An 18,073-nucleotide genomic window follows, 5' to 3' on the forward strand; every position below is an offset into this window, starting at 1 on the left:
CTTCAGTTTATCACACTGCGTGACATAATTAAAGGATCAGTTTTTCGAAACACCATTACTTGTCTCCCATTGTGACACATAAGTTTGAAATTTGGCTCAAAGGTGCCTGCAACATTCTTCTAAAGATCAAAAAACATTGCACCATGCGAAGTCACCCTCAGGTTGGACAACGCTTCAAACAGGAAGGTGTCTAAACATCGATTAAAAAAAAGGTCAGAGCGGAGTTTGTGTGGTGCGAAAAGTGGGTTAACGATGTCACATTGGTCCTAATTACCCCAAAATCTGCACAGCGCCACTATGGACGTGTTGCATGATGGGATGATTGTCACAGCCCCTTTTATCCACATTTCACCCCTTCTTTTGACACCTTTGCAGTGCTAGTCAGAACTGCAATGTCCAGTGTTGTAATCATGATATTTTCTTATGAGTAGTGAACAAAAACTTTTCAGACAGACTGCCGCTCATAATTGAGGCGAAAAGGCCTCGGGGCATGGCATAAAAGGCATGAAACCATCCTTTGCGTGGGACAGACACTCCCACCCATTTTATATTTGAAAATTACAGTTTGCAGTGCAGTGAGCAACAGGAAGAAGTTCTTGGCAACCTTTGACACTGCTGATACTATCAGACATTTCAACCCTCCTCTATGGACACAGTGGAGCTGCAACATCATTGAATGTGGCTGCAGTCCTTTGGAGTGCAGTGCAGCTGCAAGTTTTGCCTTCTTGTACATAACCAATAGGGCCATTCAAAACTGTTCAACAAATGAATGTGATCTGAAGCAGCAAAGGGTCTTCATGCTTTTTCAGTGTTCCTGTTCATACACTCCTGAGCATGATCACGACACTGATACATGTGAGAGGAAAAAACGACAAAAGATGTCTCTAAGTCCCCCGCCCACCCCCAGCTCAACAAAACATTCAGGGGCACCCCACATTTATTGAAAATTTTAAAAGTGTACCTTTACAGAGAAAATGTGTGAATTTGCCGGTGGTGCTTGCAGGTAGGCAGCCCTTTGATACACCTCCGAGGCCAGTTGTCTACCTACTGGTGCCTAGGAGTATTTCCCAGCTACATTTTAAAATGCTCATAATTGTAGGATGACACTGCCAAGGTTTTTACTAAACTTGGTCCCCTTTGCTCATGCATGTGTCAATGTCACACCCTTCCATGATCATACCACAGGAGGACATGGAAGAGAAGCACTGAAAAAGCATAAAGACCCTTTGCTGCATTGAATCGTGTTCAAATTTCGTGAAATGGTTTTGAATGAATGGCCCCTAGTGGTTCCCCCTGTACAACAGAGCAAAAACTGTTATCACACTGCTCTCCAAAGGAAGGGGAGGGGGGGGGGGGGGGGGGGGGGGGGGGGGAGGATCACATAGAATTGGGTTGCAGCCGTATGATGTCTATCGAGAAGGGTTGAGTCAGCCAAGAGCTGTCAACAGTGGCAAATGTTTACAAGGACGTCATCTGTTTGCTCATCGTATTGCAAACTGTCATTTTTGACCATGAAATGTGTGGGGATCAACATGTGAAGCCTTGTCATTTTTATTCCACGTCCAAGCAGCGGTGTTTCTGAAATGTTTTCCACAGCCACTCATAATGAAACCATGCAGTTTTGACCTCCATCACAGGAGTGTCAAAAGAAGGGCTGAATTGTGGTTAAGAGGGACTGTGATGACCTTTCTATCATGTGACACATCCACAGTGGTGTTGGACAGAATTGGGGTAAAATTTGGTGCCAATGTGACAACATTAACCCATATTACATGTCACATGAACTTGAACTTCTGAGCTCTGGCTTCCCTGTTCCCCCCCCCCCCCCCCCCCCCCCCATCTGTTGACACCATGCTGTTTGAAGTGTCATTGAGCCCGAGGGTGATGTCACTGGGTGCCATTCTTTTGCACCATTACAGAGGAAGGTTGTACGCACCTTTGAGCCATATTTCCAAGTATAGCATGGGTGACTGTTACTTTCTGTTGGTGTGGGTCATTTTATGGAATTATGCTTATTAGCTCACAAAGTTATTCATGTATCGAGGTTTAGTTCTAACTTTAATTAGCTATAATTTTTAATTAACGTACTCTGTAGCAAAACTAATGGTATTCCTGGAACCAACCTAGCCAAAAAGAATACTCAAGCAATGAATAGAAATGGGGGATAGTTTAATTACACTTTTGGAATATCAGAACCACATATTAGGTATATAATAGTATTTAAAATTAGCAGAAATTAGAAAAAGAAAAAAACATTAGTTATTATCAGGGATTGAAAACAAAACAGATGAGTTGAAACCGGCATTCTGTATCGCATCTGTAATTGTCTTTCCAAGAGCAATTGAATTCAGTTATGAAAAGTGTACAGTTCTATTTAAAAAAAATTATACTTGGTTCAGTATGTCAGTTGATACAAGAGTTCAAGAGCATTATCCATACAAAACATTACATGCCTTTCAGCATAATGTTAAGTGTGGAAAACCTCATTCTGATATGTGGAACCTTTCACAAAATAAAAGAAATGCTACATCTTATGTGAATCACCTTGTATATATTTTTGTAAGAGTCTCTGTATTAAATATGTTTCGGCAGCTTAGTGTATAAGAAAGCCTTTATCCTATATTTTGCAATGTCTGCACATAATCAAACAGTGTGCAGGTAACTTGGATTTTTCTCTGTGATGAGTGATGTAACTGTGCTAAATATCAAAATTTTGATGTATATTGCTATTGTAAAAATATTTAAACAGTGCATCACTTGAATATATGCCCAAGAAATACATGCCATACCAAATAGTTGAAGTGATTGTGATTTACTGCCTTTCTAATATCTATATGAGAGGCTAGGATATTCAGTTTATTGGACGAATGGTCTGTATGTACCTTCCAATTTAACTTGCTTCCATTCATTCATAATGATTGTAAAATCAAACAATAGAAAATGCAGAATGGAATAATGACACTATTATGAAAAAGATAGACCTTCTGCCTGAAGAAGGAGCCACTGGCTCCAAAAGCTTGCCTAATTATAACCTTCTTTTATATGTGTGTTCTGCCACTGCTTGGTGAGTAGATTTCTTTTATCTATCCAATTAAATTATTTTGTAAAAAAGGTGCATTGCTAGTCACCACGTGGTGGAGATGCTGAGTCACAGACAGGCACAACAAAAAGACTGCTAACAAGTTAACCTTCAATCGAAACGCCTTGTTCTGCTTTAGACAACATACACACGCACATTCACCCAAACACAACTAACACTGATATGACCACTGTGTCTGGCAGCTGAGGCCCGACTATGAGCAGCAGCGTATAATGGGAGAAGCAATCTGGGCCACTTGGGAAAGGAGGAGGCTGGGGCAGGGAGGGATAGGGATAGCAGAGTAGGGGTGGGGGCATAAAAGTGTTGCTTATGAGAGAGTACAGGGTCGAGAAGTAAAAAGACTGTGGGTATGTTCTTGACAAAAGGTTTTGTGGTGCTGAAGTGGGAAGGGGATGGGTGGGTGAAGGACAGGGACTATCGGATGTTGAGGCCAGGAGAGTTACAGGAAGGTAGGATAAATTGCAGGGAGAGTTCCAACCTATGTAATTCAGAAAAGCTGGTGTTGGTTGGAAGGATCAAGATGACACTATCTGTGAATGGTTGGAAGTTATTCTTATATCTGTGTTATCTGATGACACAGTTTTGAAATACGAGGTGCATTCAAGTTCTAAGGCCTCCGATTTTTTTTCTTCGGAGTGGAAAGAGATAGAAACATGCGCATTGCTTTAAAATGAGGCCGCGTTCATTGTCAATACGTCCCAGAGATGGCAGCACCGTATGGCAGATGGAATTTTACCGCCAGTGGCGAGAATGAGAACTGTTTTAAATACTTAAAATGGCGACGTTTTCCTTACTTGAACAGCATGCAATCATTCGTTTACTGAATTTGCGTGGTGTGAAACCAATTGAAATTCATCGACAGTTGAAGGAGACATGTGGTGATGGAGTTATGGATGTGTCGAAAGTGCGTTTGTGGGTGCGACAGTTTAATGAAGGCAGAACATCGTGTGACGACAAACCGAAACAACCTTGGGCTCGCACAAGCCGGTCTGACGACACGATCGAGAAAGTGGAGAGAATTGTTTTGGGGGACAGATCACCTCCAGAGTTGGCATTTCTGTGGGTTCTGTGCACACAATCCTGCATGACGACCTGAAAATGTGAAAAGTGTCATCCAGGTGGGTGCCACGAATGCTGACGGACGACCACATGGCTGCCCGTGTGGCATGTTGCCAAGCAATGTTGACACGCAATGACAGCATGAATGGGACTTTCTTTTCGTCGGTTGTGACAATGGAAGAGACATGGATGCCATTTTTCAATCCAGAAACAAAGCGCCAGTCAGCTCAATGGAAGCACAGAGATTCACCGCCACCAAAAAAATTTCGGGTAACCGCCAGTGCTGAAAAAATGATGGTGTCCATGTTCTGGGACAGCGAGGGCGTAATCCTTACCCATTGTGTTCCAAAGGGCACTACGGTAACAGGTGCATCCTACGAAAATGTTTTGAAGAACAAATTCCTTCCTGCACTGCAACAAAAACGTCCGGGAAGGGCTGCGCGTGTGCTGTTGCACCAAGACAACGCACCCGCACATCGAGCTAACGTTACGCAACAGTTTCTTCATGATAACAACTTCGAAGTGATTCCTCGTGCTCCCTACTCACCTGACCTGGCTCCTAGTGACTTTTGGCTTTTTCCAACAATGAAAGACACTCTCCGTGGCCGCACATTCACCAGCCGTGCTGCTATTGCCTCAGCGATTTTCCAGTGGTCAAAACAGACTCCTAAAGAAACCTTCGCCGCTGCCATGGAATCATGGCGTGAGCATTGTGAAAAATGTGTACGTCTGCAGGGCGATTACGTCAAGAAGTAACGCCAGTTTCATCGATTTCGGGTGAGTAGTTAATTAGAAAAAAAAATCGGAGGCCTTAGAACTTGAATGCACCTCGTATGTCATTGCAGTTTTAGTGATATGCCATTTTCATTAAAATCAGTATGCAGGTGGAGAGTGAGCCTGATTGGGATAAACAAAATGTAGGCAGCTTTGGGGAGTATTCAGTTAAAGTTTTTCACAGACCAGAAGTCAGCGTTTTTGTTGTAAGGAAGCTCCTAAGATGATTTGCAAGGTCACCAATCAGTCTCGGTGGAGCCAAGAGATGAGCACATTAGAAATGTAATTTTGTCATATGGACTTTCTTTACAAAGGCGTCCTGGTTGGCTGGGTGCTGGTGCAAGAAAGAAGTTGCTATTTCCACTAATGCCCTTGGTCAGAAGGCAAGATGTGGTTCTTCCCCCACTTTCCCTGTGGGCTACACACATTGAGTGCGTAGGTGGCAGATTCTGTGTCAGCACTTCAGAGGAACAAACAATCTCTGCTGAGGTGACAATCTTACTTTGGTGTGTAGACCACAATGAATTACAATTTAATAAAACCAGAAAATATTTTTAAAGAAAAATTGGAGATTATGCTTAGGTAGGCTGGGAAACCTATACATCAGGATTCAAGGTTCTAAAGTATTGTGCACCTTGCCTATAATTTTTCAGAGGCATAATTTTCTTTGTAGGCATCATCTGCAAATAAGTCAGAAAGCACATAAATTTTTGATGGTCATTGACTCTTGTGATAACGTAGGAAGCTTTTCCGTGTATAGTGATAATTACTTCCATTTGATCTCAAATTACTCTTTACATCCTATTACTTATTTAAGAGTTGAACCTCTATAGTACACTGTCTCTGACATCAGGTTTTCTTTGTTTCGCAGCCTGCACCTCTTGCACACAGTGCGCTTCTTCCATGAAGGAGACCCCTTACAAAACCTCTTTTCTTTGAGATTTTTACATGGTTTTTGTTCAGTATGAGATTTTTTTTTTTTTTCCAAAGTTGGATTAATGGAAGTGGTAGGGAAGATTCATAGAAGAATCTCCATAGCATTCTGTCGTTGTGGTCACTTTCCGTAAAATTATTCTGGGTTCCAAGAGTAGTCAAAATGTTGGTTCATTTTACAGCATGTTTCCTTTAAAAGTTCAGAATAACTTTCTGGAAACTTTGTTTAGTCATCACAAGATTGTCACAGAAATGCTCAAAAAACTACAGTAAGAAATGCTGCAAGAAGGGATTATGCTGAAGAGGAAATTACTACTCCAATTATATGTATGCACATCCAAAAAAGTGTAACAAACAATGTAGCTTTCTCTCCCAGACATACTTGGTAACAATTATGATGTTAACTCGAAAACTTGAAGGGGTTGGCAGAAGAAAGTACTAACCATCACTTTGGATAGAATTAGATTGATCACGTTGTTTATTGTATTTTTGAATGCACCACATACTAGTGTCTTCAATATCAATTACATTGTCTTATTGTACCAGTATTTATGTTCTTATCTTTGGAATTAACCGAACATATAAAAATGCATTATCCCAAAACATACACTAATGGACAAGCAGTTTCATTTATTGACCCCTTCAGTCTGGGGAGTTGTACCAGTCTTCTTTGTACATCTATGAAAAATAGTGATGGCTGAGAACCACCTCTTGATGTTATTGACTACTATGTCTTATGGTGTTCTGCAGCTGTTATTTGTTTGTTTGGTCACAAACCAGTTTTCTGCATCTTAGGCCATTGTTGGGTGACAACTAAATGTTACAAACACAGGTAAAATGACATGTGAATTATACATACATTACTGATACAAATGCAGAAGATACATAAATGATGAGACACAGAGTGTTTACAAAGGAAGGTATTGCATTTTTATATTACATGTAAAATGGTTCATTTATGAGAAATGAATGATTAAATTGATTTTCATGTTCTATTCTCACATGTTCATAATGGAAAATTAACTAACAATCAAGAAAAAGGAAATTGTTTTTTTTTTTCATAATTTAAAACTGTGTTATGTTTATTGATTTCAAGTATTTTCAGTGATGAAAATTGAGAAAAGCAAAAAGATGAAGTTACTAGAAATACTCAGTAATTGCAGAACATCAAAAAAGTGCTTCCATTATTATATTGTTGTCATGTTCTCTAACGCTCCAACAGAGAATTCTTACCAAAGTTTTAGAGGTTAATGCACAAATAAAGTTATGTGCAAAAAGAACAACAATGAAGGAACTTCATAGCTTAACCTACTAGCCTCGTAGATGTTTTTGCATACTTGGCCATCTAGCACATTATCTCTGTGTTTTTGAGCATATGGCCAATTATGATAATGTAAAGCCTTCTGAAGGAGCTGTATGTAACCTTATTTGGAGATATTGCCCTTTTGTATTAGTAAACTTTCTTTCCCATTCAATTATGGTTGCTCAAACTTTAATTAGCTAATATTACATTTTAGATTCAGCTTTGAGATATTTACCATATTTTGAGTGAATGTTGGTGCAAATTTGTTCGTAACTTTTGGCTTCTGTTTTCCTCTTCTTGAGTATTTAAACAGCTGTGTGAATGTGAATCACAGCTAGTTCATTATATTTATTGTGTTGAAGCAGAATTCAAAACTATGTATACATTCTGTGTTCAGTGTTTATTAATCAGTATCTTACCTTCTCGGAAATGTGAAAACCGACTCTGTAAGGCATTTTGAGGTACATAATCATTGTTTTCTGTTGTCATAGGAAGCCAGCAATGTTTAGTATCTACATTTTTATGTCTGTCGCGTAATATTTGAATTACTTTTTATTCCAGGAACAAGTACGAGCAGAAAGTGAGGATGTACGGCAGCAGCGGGAGAAGCTGTACAGTAAATTAGAGTATTTAACAAGCCAGGGAATCCTTATTAGCCCCAATATGCCTGTAGTGACTGCAGTGCCTCCAGAAGATAGTCTTTCGGGGCAGGGGATATTGATACGCACCCAGCCAGAGGATATGAGTGTTACAGGCATTAGTGGTGACTGTTCTCCACCTGTACCTGATTCTCGTCGCAAAGCAGATTCCCATACTTCCAAGCGCAAGCCTGGCAGTAATGCAAGCAGCTCTTGCAGCTCCAGTGCTACCACGAACAAAGCTACACTACCATTAAACCTCATCAGTGCCACAAATCAGCAGAAGGTGCAGGCACAGAGTGTGCAGGTCAGTTATGAGAACGCATTGGAAATTAGAAATAAGTATGAAAGCTGTTCTAAAACAACAAATAGTAAAGCACCATCCCTATGTAATATTGATGCAATGTAATGTGTAACATGCAGCTTAACAAAGATTTGTTTTAGATTCTTAATTTTCTATTACTCCCTCTGTCTCCCCCCCCCCTCCCTCCCTCCCTCCTCCCCTCCGCAACTCCCTCCCCCCTCCCTCCCTCCCCCCCTCCATCCCTCCCCCCCTCCCTCCCTCCCTCCCCCCCTCCCTCCCTCCCTCACCCCTCCCTCCCTCACCCCTCCCACCCTCCCCCCCTCTCCCTCCCCCCTCCCTCCCTTGATGTATATTATTCATATAAATGTTGTGCTTTGCTGCCATATTTATATTATCAGTTTTTACAGCTGTTATGTTAGTGGTTTTTTGTTTTTCCTACAGTGTAATGGATTTAAATTTATGTTTGAAGCATGGGAATTGCTAAGTATCCATTTTGTTGTTCCCAATGGTTGGAAGAAAGTAGGCCACATCTGTCTACAAGGAGGATAGCAGAAGTGATTCCTCTTACTGTCCAATATCATTGACATCTGTCTCTTGTAGAATCTTTGAACGTATTTTGAGCTCCATTGTAATTTGGTATGTCTAACAGAATGACCTCTTCCGTGTCAACCACCACAGATTTCGAAAACATCTATCATGCAAATACCAACTCGCAGTTTTCTCACATAACATTCCGAAAACCATGGATCGAGACAGTTAGGTGGATGCAGTATTTGTTGTCGTCGTCATTGTGTATTAAAGACCCATTGGACAATATTAATAATATCCTCAGACTTTTTGGAGATCCTATGTAGTTATCCTTAAAGAAGGTCTATCTGAGAATAAAGTGCATAGGTGTCCAATCTGGTCTTGATAAGATTTTAAAGTGGATCAGAGACTGGTGGCAACTTCCTTTAAATGTCCAAAAGTGTAAAATTATGCACTCCACAAAACACGAAAATGAAGTATTTCATGGGTGCCATATCAGTGAGTCACAAGTGGAATCAGTCAACCCTGAAAAATACCTGAGTGTAACAGTTTGGGAGGCAAGAGGAAAGCTGAAGTTTAAAATTTTATGTTAAAAAAATTGTTTGCACAAGAGTATCATACAGACATACCACCATTTGACCATTGTACAAATTCTCATATAGAGGACATAAAACAAACATCCCTGGCATTGAAAAGCAACTGAAAGAATTGAAAACAAATAAGTCACCAGATCCATATGGAATCCCAGTTCGGTTGGCACCTTACTTAGCTTCATTTATCATTAACCTCTCAGCCAGACCAAGTGACTAGTAACTGGAAAAAAAGCCCAGGTGATTTCCTTACATAAGGGTAAAAAAATGGACCTGCAAAATAACAGACCAACATCTTTAATATTGATATGCTGCAGAATTCTTGAGCATATGTGAAGTTCAAATATTATAAAATTCCTTGAGACAAAAGAGCTTCTGTCTGCAAATCGGCATGGATTCAGAAAGCACTGCTTGTGTGAAAATCAGCTGGCCATTTTATTGCACAATGTTCTGCAAACCATGAACCAAAGTCGACAGACAGATTCCATATTCCTAGTTTTCCAGAAAACATTTGACAAAGTCCCTGACTACAGACTGTTAACAGAGGCTCAAGCGTACGGATTAGGTTCTCAGATATGAGAGTGACTTGAAGACTTTTTAAGTAATAGAGCCGAGCTGTATGTTGTCCTTGATGGGAAGTATCATCGAAAGTTCCCAGGGACGTAGGATAGGATGGCTCTTCGTGCCTGTATATGTAAACAAGCTAGCTGACAGCAGCAAGCAGCAATCAGCAGCCATTTGCTGATACTGCCATAGTGTACATGAAAGTGTTATCTTTGAGTGATTGCAGGAAGATACAGGATGACTTGGACAGAATTTCTGTTTGATGCGATGAATGGCAGCTAGGTGTAAATGTATAAAAATGCAAGCAAATTCAAATGAGTGTTAGTGTTCGAAGAGATTTCGGGATTGCAGCCGGTCATTGTAAACTTCATTCCATGATATTTCAACTGGACACCTGCCACTCATCTTCAGGTGAGCCATTTAAGGCTGACGAAGATGTTCTCCGCTCCGCCTTATATAGCATGCTGATAGTATTGCCACGCATGCATCAGTCACGGTGACGGAAGGACCACACAGTCCGGCTACAGCACTGTCACTGTTGGAACTGCAAGGATCAGCTGTCCTCGGCATTGCTGCTTGCCGCAATTATTGGAGTATTCTCACGTCTTCGTCTGGAGCAAATCTTGGAGATGATGGGATTCCACATGTTATCTAGGTGGTAGCCACCGTCGCAGTTCAGTACATTTTACGCGATGTGTATTTCAACGGATTTTTTTGTAACAGAGTCCCAACAAGATCCTGTGGCCAAAATTAATGTTTGTCATACTCCACTGAAAGTCCATTCCGCAACTGCAGACTTACTGGGTTGAAGAAGACGAGTGGAACTTTTGTGTTCTGTGCAACATTTTTCTACTGTGCGTGTTGTGTGTCCTATATTGACCATACCACACCGCAAGGTATTCTGTAAATTCCCACCTTCCGCAATATCAAATTATCCTTCACTGATCCCAGCAGGTCCGAAATTTTAGATGGTGGATGTAAAATCACTTTCACCTGAAAATTATTTAGAGTTCTTGCTATTTTGAAGGAAATGTTTCCAGTGAAGGGAAGAAAAGCCAGGGACTTTGCTGGCACATTCTCCTCCTTATCCACTTCCCAGTTCTTGGTTTTAGCTGAGAATGCTCTGTTCATTTGCCGGATCGAGTGTCCATTGCCTCTGAACAGTGTTCTTAAACGTGCAAGCTCTTTAATTAAACCATCTGCATCCGACACTGTATGGGCTCTGTGTACAAGGATTTTAAGCATACCCATAGTTTGGGATTGATGATGGAAACTTGAGGAGTGCAAGTACAAATCAGTGTGAGTGGGATTACGGTAAACAGAATGTCCCAAAGATCCGTCACTCTTCCATCTGTCAAAACACCCAGAAATGAGAGACAACCATCTTTCTGTAATTCTATAGTAAATCAAATGTTCTCATGAATTGAGTTAAGATGATGTAAAAACTCAGTCTGCAGTTGCGAAACATTGTATCTCCAACAGTCATTCAATGGAGTATGACAAAACATTAATTTCGGTCACAGCAACATCTTTTTGGGACTTCGTTGTAAAAGAATCTATTAAAACACGCATTGTGGAAAATCTAATGAATCATGATAGCAGATACTAGCTGAATAATGTATGGAATCCTGTCATCTCCAAGATTTGCTTCAGACAAAGATGCCAGAATACTCTGATAACTGCAGCGAGCGGCAACGCCGAAGACAGCTGATCCCCTGCAGTTCCACCAGCAACGACACTGCCGCTGGATGGTGTGGTTCTTCTGTCACCATGACAATGATGCATGCGCGGCAATACTATCAGCGCACTATATGAGACAGAGTGGAGAACATGTTCATCAGTCTTCGATGGCTCACCTGAAGATGACTGGCAGGTGTCTAGTTGAAATATCATAGAATGAAATTTATGACAACTGGCTGCAATCCCAAAATCTCTTAGAACATTTAATTCACGGGAAAATTTTAAATTTCATTACAGTGTTAGTAGTTTGCTAATCCACACAGACATGTCGATTAAATATGTAGATGTAACATTGCAAAGCAGTATCAAATGGAACAAGCATGTAAAGTTGTTAGTAGGGAAGGCAAATAGTCAATTTCTGCTTATTGGGAGAATACTGGGAAAATATGGTCATCCATCAAGGAGACCACATACAGAACAATCGTGTGACCCATCCTTAAGTACTTGGGATCCACATGTGGTTTAAATGAAGACATCAAAGTAATTCAGAGGTGTGCTGCTAGATTTTATACAAGTAGGTTCAATCAAGATGCAAGTGTTCCGGAAATGCTCTGTGATTTCAAATGGAAATTCCTGGAGAGAAGATGAAGTTTTTTCATGAAACGCTATTGAGAAAGTTTCAAGAACTGATATTCATGACCGACTGATTCTACTGCTAACAATGTACAGCTCACTTAGGGGCCACGAAGACAAGGTAAGAGAAACTAGGGCTCTTACAGAGACATGCAGACAGTCATTTGTGAGTGGAACAGGAGAGGAAATCACTAGCACTAGTATGGTGTACCCTGTGCCATGCATCATATGGTGACTTGTACAATACGTATGTAGATGTAGATGTACATATGGAATGGAGTGATCACATAGGCTCAGATGAAGGTAATTGAAGTATCAGACTTCAGTTCATTTGTAGAATACTGTAAAAACTAAATCAGTCTACAAAGAACTTTTCTTACTAAACACTCATGATAACCATCCTAGAATATTGCTCCTCCCCTCCTACCCCTCCCCCCGGGGGGCTCACACCACTCTTTGGTGACCACGGGGCCCCAGCCCTCGCAGCACCACTTCTCCTTCTGGGCTGCACGTCTCCTCTTCTCCTGTCCTTTCCTTCTCTCTTGGGGAGATGTCTCATGCCTTAATGGGCTCTTGAAGCTCATTTGCGTTGGTTTGCATGTAGGAATATTTTCTCTTGTACCGCCCTTTCCCCGTACCGCCCTTTCCCCGTACCGCCCTTTCCCCGTACCGCCCTTTCCCCGTCCCTTTCTTTCCTCGTTCTGCCCTTTCCTCGTTCTGCCCTCTTTTTCCTCTGCTGCAGCGTTTCAAGCTGTCCTTTCTTTCTTCCTTCCCTTCTTATCTTTTCTTCTCCTCCCTGTGTGCGCCTGATGGCCACCCACACGTTTGACGCGTAGCAGGAGATTGGGTAACGGGTAGTTCCCAGCCGTAGTTTGGCATGTAGGGCCAGCACGTACCTCCTGCTACAGGCCAGTCCCAGGGAGGGTTTATTGCCTGATCTGTTACCTTCCTCCTCTGCTAATTGGTCCCTCCATCTGTTGTTTGGGAGATGTGCCCTAGGGTGAGGACAATCACCTAAGGCGGGGGGTTCCCCTTTGGAGGGCCCCTGCTGGGAGGAGCACGCCATTGGAGACACTGGCAGTCTTGGGGGATTTCTTTCCAATGACTGATTTTCCTTCTCTTTCTCAGACTGTTTCACATAAAAGAAAGTGAAATGAGGCTCCTGCCTCAATGTCTCTTCCTTTTGCGCCTCGATATCTAGTAGTCTCACATTTAGACGAAAACCAGACTTTTGCTACTGTAAATCCCTTCGTTATACAGAAAGGCATGGATGGCATTGCTGGCCCTGTGAAGTCATGCTCCCTTTTCTGCAATGGATTTCTGCTTTTGGAAATTGATAGTGTTCTCCAGGCCCAGAAACTACTCGAGGCCCAACTCACCAATGAATACCCTTTAAAAGTGGAGGCTCACAGGACACTTACCTCGTCCCGTGGTGTTATCTACACCTGGCTGTTGGATGGTTTGACGGAGGATGAAATAACTAATTATTTATCGGATCAGGGTGTTACTGCTGTTCATAGAGTTATGAAGAAGGAAGCTGCCGATTTGGTGCCCACTCGCACGTTGTTCCTCACTTTCGATCGGTTAACGCTCCATACCAAGATAAAGGCAGGCTATGAAGTCATCTGTGTGTGCCCTTACATTCCCAATCCATTGAGGTGTTATAAATGCCACCAGTTCAATCATGTAAAAACGCAGCCAATTGTGTCACTTGTGGCAGGGACGCACACGAAGGTGCCTGTCCACTTCCTTCCCCCTTCTGCATTAATTGTCATGGAGACCATGCTGCTTCTTCTCATTCTTGTCCCATCTATCAAGACGAGTGAGCTGTTCAGGAGATAAGGGTGAAGGAGAAGGTACCTTTTCCTGTTGCCTGGAAACTGTTGGCGAACAGTAAACCAAGTGTCCCTTCGTCTGGAAGCTACAGCACTGTGTTAGCCTCCCCGTCCCCCTCCCTGTCCCATGAAAAACATGGCTATGCAAACTTGTGACTTACAGTTCAGTTCAGTGGTGGCAAAGTCACCTTGCCTTCAAACTGACACTCTGTCTCCTGCTTCCCGGGCTGTAGATTCTGCTACCCGGTCTTCAATCTCACTGGCTAAGGCGGTTGCAACACAGCCAGCAAACCATCAATTCAAAAAGGATTATTCCCAGGAAGATTTCTTGCATACCTCGAGTTCACAGCCATCTGGCTCTTCTGCCAATCGCCAAAAGTCTAAACAATTATCCAAAGGCATACAAACAGTCTTCCCCCTCTCTGACTCGTCGGCACTCTTCAACTTGTCAGTCCTTTTCAACCGACCGACACCGGGGAAGCTCCATTGATCCTGCTGAGTAGATGGACGAAGATCCTCCACCTGTCGATTCCGGTGGCTGTCCTCCCTCGACGGCTTGCCCTAAGCAGCAGTTGAGGTGAGTGTTTCTTCTTCATTCTCCAGTGTTCCTAAATTTTATGGCCCTTTTACAATGGAATATCCATGTCCTTTGGTCCAACGGCGCAAACCTCCAGCTGCTCCTGCGATCGCAATGCCCACTCGTAGTCTGTCTCCAAGAAACCAAGCTACGTCCTCAAGACCATTTTGCTCTTTCCCATTTTACTTCGCTACAGAGGGACCTTCCCCTTATGGTGGGGATTCCTGCTCATGGTGGGGTCATGCTGCTTCTATGAGATGATGTTTGTCACTGTCCTATCCCCTTGCACACCCATCTGCAAGCAGTTGCTGCCCGTGTTTTCCTTTCCAAATTTTCCTTTTCCCTCTGCACCATTTATATCCCTTCGTCTTCTGCTGTCACTGGGGCGGACCTGATGCAGCTTGTTGCTCAGCTTTCTCCACCCTTTCTGCTCCTTGGTGACACCAATACCCATCATCCTCTTTGGCGCTCACCTGTTACCTGCCCGAGAGGTTCTCTTTTGGCGGATCTTCTTAATCATCTTAATCTTGTGTGCCTTAACACCAGTGAAGCCACATTTCTCTCTGATTCCACTTACACTTATTCCCACTTAGATATCTCGATCTGCTTTGCCCAACTCGCTCGACGTCTCGAGTGGTGTGCTCTTTCGGATACTTACTCAAGTGACCACTTCCCTTGTGTGACTCGCCTGTACAATCGTACCCCGCCACAGCGGCCTGCTCATTGGAAATTCTCTCTTGCTGACTCGAGGCTATTTCCTCCTTGGCAGTCTTTGACGGATGGCTGTTTCCCAGCTATGATGAGATCAGGTCGAGCACCTTGTGGACGTTTTTCTCTCGGCTGCCGAATCCTCTATCCCACGTACTACTAGTTCTCCCCGTCAGGTCCCAGTCCATTGGTGGACTGTGGGGTGAAGCAATGCGATTCGTGCCCGACAACGTGTGCTTCGTGTCTTTCACCGTCATCCTGTGTTAACAAACTGCATCCGCTACAAGCAACTATGTGCGCAGTGCCGTCACACTGTTAAGGAAAGCAAGGAAGCATGCTGGCTTTCCTTCCTCAGCTCGTTCACAGTTTTACTCCGCCCTCTCTCATTTGAGGTGGCCTGCGCCGGCTTTCTGGGACTACCACCCACTCCCCGATCCCTGGTCTGACTGTGGCTGGAAACGTCATAGTCGACCTTGTTGATGTTTCCAATGCTTTGGGCCAGTAGTTTGCGGAGGTTTCAAGCTCCACCCACTACCATCCTGCCTTCCTTCCTCGGATACAGGTGTAGGAGGCTCGTGCGATCTCTTTTCTCTCTTTGAATCGAGAATGCTACAATACTCCTTTTTCTATGAGGGAGCTCTCTCCTCATCCTGGTCTTCTGCTCCTTGGCCCAATACAATCCATGTCCTCTTGCTGCAGAATCTTCCTCCTGTGGGAAAACACTTTCTCCTTGATACCTACAACCATATTTGGAGTAACTGAGTATTCCCCATGCTTTGGTGTGAAGCTGTTACTGTTCCCCTACATAAGCCTGGTAAAGATAAATCTCTTCCTTCCAGCTATTGTCCAATTTCCCTTACCAGCAGCGTTTGTGAGGTGATGGAACGCATGATCAATGGTCGATCAGTGTGGTGGCTGGAGTCACACCATCTTCTCACTAATGTTCAGTGTGGGTTCCGAAAGCGCCGCTCAGTGGTTGGTCATCTTGTCACCCTTTCGATGTTCATGATGAATAATTTTCTGCAGAAGCGACAAACAGTGGTCGTATTCTTTGATTTGGAGAAAGTCTATGATAGCTGTTGGCAGACAGGTGTTCTACGTACTATGCACACATGGGGCCTTCGCGGTCATCTTCCCACTTTCATCCAGGAATTTTTAACAGACCGAGTTTTCCGGGTACGTGAAGGTTCCTCTATATCACACCTTTTCACAGTAGAATGGGGTGCCTCAGGGCTCCGTACTGAGTGTCATCCTCTTCACCATAGCCATCAACACAATTATGGGCTGCCTTCCAGCTGGCATTTCCAGCTCTCTTTTCGTTGATGACTTTGCTATTTATTGCAGCTCCCAGCAGACGTATCTTTTGCAACGCAGTCTTCAGCATTGTCTGGACCTTCTCTATTCATTAAGTGTCACAAACGGTTTCCTACCTGGCTGCACACTGCACCCGGTCCCTCAATGCCCTTCGTATATTGAGTGGTACCTCTTGGGAAGTTGACCGGACTGCCCTCCTCCGCCTCTATCGATCTCTTGTCCGCTCCAGGTTGGATTAAGGGTGCATTGTCTACTCATCTGCAGGGCCATCTATCTTACGCCATCTAAATACAATACACTATTTGCCAGCCAGTGTGGCCGAGCAGTTCTAGGCACTTCAGTCTGGAACCACACAACTGCTACGGTTGCAGGTTTGAATCCTGCCTCGGGCATGGATGTGTGTGATGTCCTTAGGTTAGTTACGTTTAAGTAGTTCTGAGTTCTAGGGGACTGATGACCTCAGCTGTTAAGTCCCATAGTGCTCAGAGCCATTTGAACCGATACACCATTTGGGGATCTGTCTCACGACTGGTGCCTTCTGTATTAGCCCAGTTGAGAGTCTCTAAGCAGAAGCAGGTGAACTACCACTGTCATACTGGCGCAACATCCTACTCAGTAGGTATGCATGTCGGCTTTCTTCTATGCCTGGCCACCCAACCTTTGACCCTTTTTTTGATGACATTCTTGACCGCCAATATGAGATGTATGTTTCTTCTCTGCGGCCTCCCGGCATCTTCTTTTGTCACCTGCTTCAGCAGCTGCAGTTCACACTTCTTGCCACTTTCCAAATTGGTGAAAGCCCTTCATCACCTTCGCTTCAGGCGCAGGTTTGTGTTCATTTTGACCTCAGCTCGTTCCCGAATGATTCAACTCCCGAGCTGACCTATCTCTGCAAATTTCTCAAACTTTGCTCACAACTTACAGCATGTTTTGTACACTGATGGTTCCAAGTCTGCGCCCGGTGTTGGCTGTGCTTTTGTCGTTGGGGATGATAAGTTTCAATACCGGCTTCTCGACCAGTGCACAATTTCCACCGCAGAGTTTTTTGCTCTCTATCAGTCTGTTCACTACATCCGGAGGCACCAGCTCATTCACTGTGTGATATGCTCTGACTCCCTCAGTGCCCTTCAGGATCTGGATGATCCAGGTCCAGTCCACCCCATCGTTCAATGGATCCAGGACTGCCTCCATTTGTTCCCAGTTGGGGGAGCCCAAGTGATGTTCATATGGGTTTCTGGCCATGTTGATGTGTCTGGAAATGACTCTGCTGATGCTACAGCCAAGGCCGCTGTCCATCTCGGTCGGCCCGCCTCTTACTCTGTTCCCTCGCAAGATATTCGTACTTTTCTCTGTCGGCATATCATGTCACTTTGGCATGACCCGTGGTGCTCCCTTCAACTCAGAGAAGTCAAACCTCTCCCAACAGCCTGGTCGACTTCCTCCCGGCCGTCTAGTCATGATGAAGTAGTAAGCGTCTCCAACATGAGTCCCCCCACCTCCTCCCACTAGGTCACCGGCACAGTTGCTAGTCCA

General features: G+C 43.5%; 1 protein-coding gene across 1 annotated transcript in view; it reads left to right on the plus strand.

The window, feature by feature from the left end:
• Positions 1–18,073, plus strand: part of LOC124615354 (rho guanine nucleotide exchange factor 18) — a 591,378-nt gene that overhangs the window by 554,761 nt on the left and 18,544 nt on the right. Inside the window, exon 28 of the mRNA XM_047143164.1 lies at positions 7,731–8,114. Within this exon, the coding sequence (XP_046999120.1) occupies positions 7,731–8,114 (384 nt within the window). The remainder of the gene's footprint in view (positions 1–7,730; positions 8,115–18,073) is intronic.

Source organism: Schistocerca americana, chromosome 5 (genome assembly GCF_021461395.2).
Source record: "Schistocerca americana isolate TAMUIC-IGC-003095 chromosome 5, iqSchAmer2.1, whole genome shotgun sequence".
NCBI classification, from domain to species: domain Eukaryota; kingdom Metazoa; phylum Arthropoda; class Insecta; order Orthoptera; family Acrididae; genus Schistocerca; species Schistocerca americana.